This window comes from Vicia villosa, unplaced genomic scaffold, assembly GCF_029867415.1.
Source record: "Vicia villosa cultivar HV-30 ecotype Madison, WI unplaced genomic scaffold, Vvil1.0 ctg.000244F_1_1_3, whole genome shotgun sequence".
Taxonomy (NCBI): Eukaryota; Viridiplantae; Streptophyta; class Magnoliopsida; order Fabales; family Fabaceae; genus Vicia; species Vicia villosa.
Genome location: NW_026705096.1, coordinates 400,902 through 404,402, shown reverse-complemented (window position 1 = coordinate 404,402; position 3,501 = coordinate 400,902). Strand labels below are relative to the sequence as shown.

Below are 3,501 nucleotides of genomic sequence, written 5' to 3'. Positions count from 1 at the left end.
CCCCGATACTCCAAAAATCGCGAAGAATCGTATCCGATACGTATCTGATACCGATACGTCCCGATACGTCCCGATACGCGTATCAGAGAAGTATCGGGTAATTAACTTATTTTTCAAAACATTTAAATTACCGATACGTATCCGATACGGCTAACTTATACATCCGATACGGCTAAACTAACTGATACTTCATTCGATACGTGGAGAATATTTTTTATTATTATTTTAGCTTTTACTTAACCTACTTCATTTTATAAGAAGAATAATAATAAAATAAACAATAAAAAATAAATATAATAATATAAATACATAAATAAGTGGTGGAAGTGCACCACTCTCTCATTAAAAAAAAAAACAAGGAATTGGTCCATCTCCTCCCGTCAGCGGCGATTCTCCTCCCGTCAGCGGCGATTCTCCTCCCGTCCTTCTAACCTGCCGATTGCTCCATCTCAACATCAACAACAAAACCTCCATCAACATCTTCAGGTTCTCTACTCTGATTCTCTTCTTTCTACTGCTCTAGTTTCAATTTACTTCTATTCTCTCTAATGTTTTGTTCTTCTCCTTTGAATATCTTCTTTTCTCTTTAATCTTCTCTTTTGTTTCACAAAAAATGTTTACTTTCTTCTTAATAAGATTGTTTGTATTAATGATTGTCTTTAACATATGTAGACAATAAACCCTAGATTTATTTTTTCTTTTTATTTATAATACCAACCTCTTGTTAATGTTTTATTATTGTTTGTTTTGTTAATAGTTATGTCTCCAATAGAAGAGAGTGCTACTAGTTCGTTTGCTTCAAAAGAACCCCAAGATGATAGTAAACCACTATGGAGATTTGTCACTGTGGTGCAGAATAATGATTCTGCAGGTGGAAACAAGCTTTGGAGGTGCAACTTTTGTCAAAAAGAGGTGAGGAGTTCATACTCTAGAGTGAGATTTCACTTATTGAAAATTGCTGGTGAAGGAGTTCAGGTATGTCCTAAGGTTACTGATATATTGTTGACTGATTTGAATAGAATATGTGGAGAGGCTGAGAATAGATTAAAGCCAAAACATGTTCCATTGCCTTCCTCTAAACCATCTCAAATCCCACCAGTAGTGCCACAAAAGAGAAGAAAGAGTAGTATAGAAAATGCCTTTAATGTTGATGATAGGAATCAGCTTAGAGAAACTATAGCAAGGATGTTTTATTCTGGTGGCTTATCTTTCCATCTTGCTAGAAATCCTTACTATGTTAGTTCTTATTCTTTTGCTGCTAATCACAACCTCAGTGGCTTCCTTCCTCCTAGTTATAATGCCCTAAGAACCACTCTTTTGAAGCAAGAGAGAGCTAATATTGAAAGGTTGCTTCAACCTATAAAATCTCTGTGGGCATTGAAGGGAGTTACATTGGTTTCTGATGGCTGGACTGATGTGCAAAGGAGACCTTTGATAAATTTCATTGGCATTTGTGAAGGAGGACCTATATTTTTAAAAGCTGTAGATGGCTCCAATGAATATAAAGACAAACATTATATGGCCAGCATATTTATAGATGTTATCAAGGAGGTAGGGCCACAAAATGTTGTGCAAATCATAACTGATAATGCTCCTGTTTGCAAGGCTGCAGGAATGTTAATTGAAGCTGAATTCAATCATATATTTTGGACACCTTGTGTGGTTCATACATTGAATTTAGCTTTGAAAAATATTTGTGCAGCTAAGAACATTGTTGGAAATGAAAATGTTTATAATGAATGCAATTGGATCACTGAAGTGGTTGATGATGTATCTTTTATCAAGACTTTCATTATGACTCACTCTATGGCATTGGCTATTTTTAATGAATTTTCTACTTTGAAATTGCTTTCTATTGGTGAGACGCGTTTTGCGTCAATGATAGTGATGCTAAAAAGAATCAAGCTGCTCAAAACCGCTTTGCAAAGGATGGTTATTAGTGATCAGTGGAGTACTTACAAGGAAGATAATCAACCAAGAGCTGCACATGTGAAGGACCTTCTTTTAAATGATGTATGGTGGGACAAAATAGATTACATCCTTTCTTTCACAAATCCCATATATGACATGCTTCGAATATGTGACACTGATGCTTCTACCCTTCATAAAGTATATGAAATGTGGGATTCTATGATTGAAAATGTAAGGGCAATTATTTATAGGCATGAGGGAATAGAAACAACGGAAACGTCCAATGTTTGCCCTTTTTATGATGTTGTTTATACCATACTCAATTCTAGATGGGGTAAGAGTTGCACTCCACTTCATTGTTTGGCACATTCAATGAATCCAAGGTAATTCTTGTTACTTGTTGTCTTTGAATGAAATGTTTATACTTTGAATATTAATGGATTTTTTTTAATAAATAATAGGTATTATAGTGATGTGTGGCTTAGGGAAGCTCCAAATAGGATTCCTCCTCATCAAGATTCAGAAGTTTCTAATGAGAGGAACAAGTGTTTGAAAAGATATTTTCCATCATCTGTTGAGAGAAATAAGGTGTATGAAGAATACGGCCGATTTTCATCTTGTAGTGGTCCTTTTGCTTCTTTTGACTCTATTGAAGGTAGGTATATATTAGATGCAAAAACTTGGTGGGTGACGCATGGATCTTCCACACCTTGTCTCCAAAAAATTGCTTTAAAGCTTCTTGTGCAGCCTTGTTCTTCATCATGTTCTGAGAGAAATTGGAGTACTTACTCTTTTATTCATTCTTTGAAAAGAAATAAAATGGATCCAAAAAGGGCTGAAGATTTAGTTTATGTGCATACTAATCTTCGACTCTTGTCAAGGAACGAAGAAGGGTATAAGAAAGGAGAGACAAAGTTGTGGGACATTAGTGGAGATGCGCATGACCCGCTTGATGGTGTTGGAATTGAATTAGCTGAGTTATCTTTAGATGAACCGGAGTTGGAGGCTACAATGTTCTTTGATGATGGAAACGGAGGAGAGGAGACTGATACAATCCGTGTTTCTTCTTAAGTAGTGATTGTTGGACTATGATGTTCTTTATGAATAGCTAAACTATGTCCTTTTTGGGTAGTGCTGATGATGATTTTTTTGGATAGTACTAATGATGTCCTTTTATAACAGTACTTAACTTAAGATATGTAAATGTCACTTGTTTGCTCATTTTGAGTAATTTGAATGGTAATTAATCATCAATTTTAGAAATATTTATATACTGTGCATTTATATATTTAATTTTAAATTTAATATTTTAAACGTATCCCAGCCGTATCGTATCGGGAATTTTACAAATTTTTCCGTATCGTCGTATCGGTATCGTATCGTATCGGTATCGTGTCGGGTATCGGGGCTTCATAGGACATAAGTCATGTCACTTTTTCCTCCATAATCAATTAAGCGGAAAAGGGGACATGAGCCACATAAGAGATAAATCCATAATAAATAAATACAATTATTACCAAATCACGTGTGAAAACTTAAATAAGCTCTAAATTCTTCATAATCCATCCTAAAAGCCATATAAAAGATTTG

The 3,501-nt window shown here is 34.9% G+C and overlaps 1 protein-coding gene across 1 annotated transcript; it reads left to right on the top strand.

The window, feature by feature from the left end:
• The first annotated feature begins 347 nt into the window (after positions 1 to 347).
• Positions 348 to 3,176, top strand: LOC131625829 (uncharacterized). Its single transcript, XM_058896655.1, has 3 exons — positions 348 to 486; positions 758 to 2,294; positions 2,373 to 3,176. Exons 2-3 carry the CDS (start codon positions 760 to 762, stop codon positions 2,980 to 2,982), a joined length of 2,145 nt encoding a protein of 714 aa, XP_058752638.1. The 5' UTR covers positions 348 to 486; positions 758 to 759; the 3' UTR covers positions 2,983 to 3,176.
• The last annotated feature ends 325 nt before the right edge of the window (positions 3,177 to 3,501 follow it).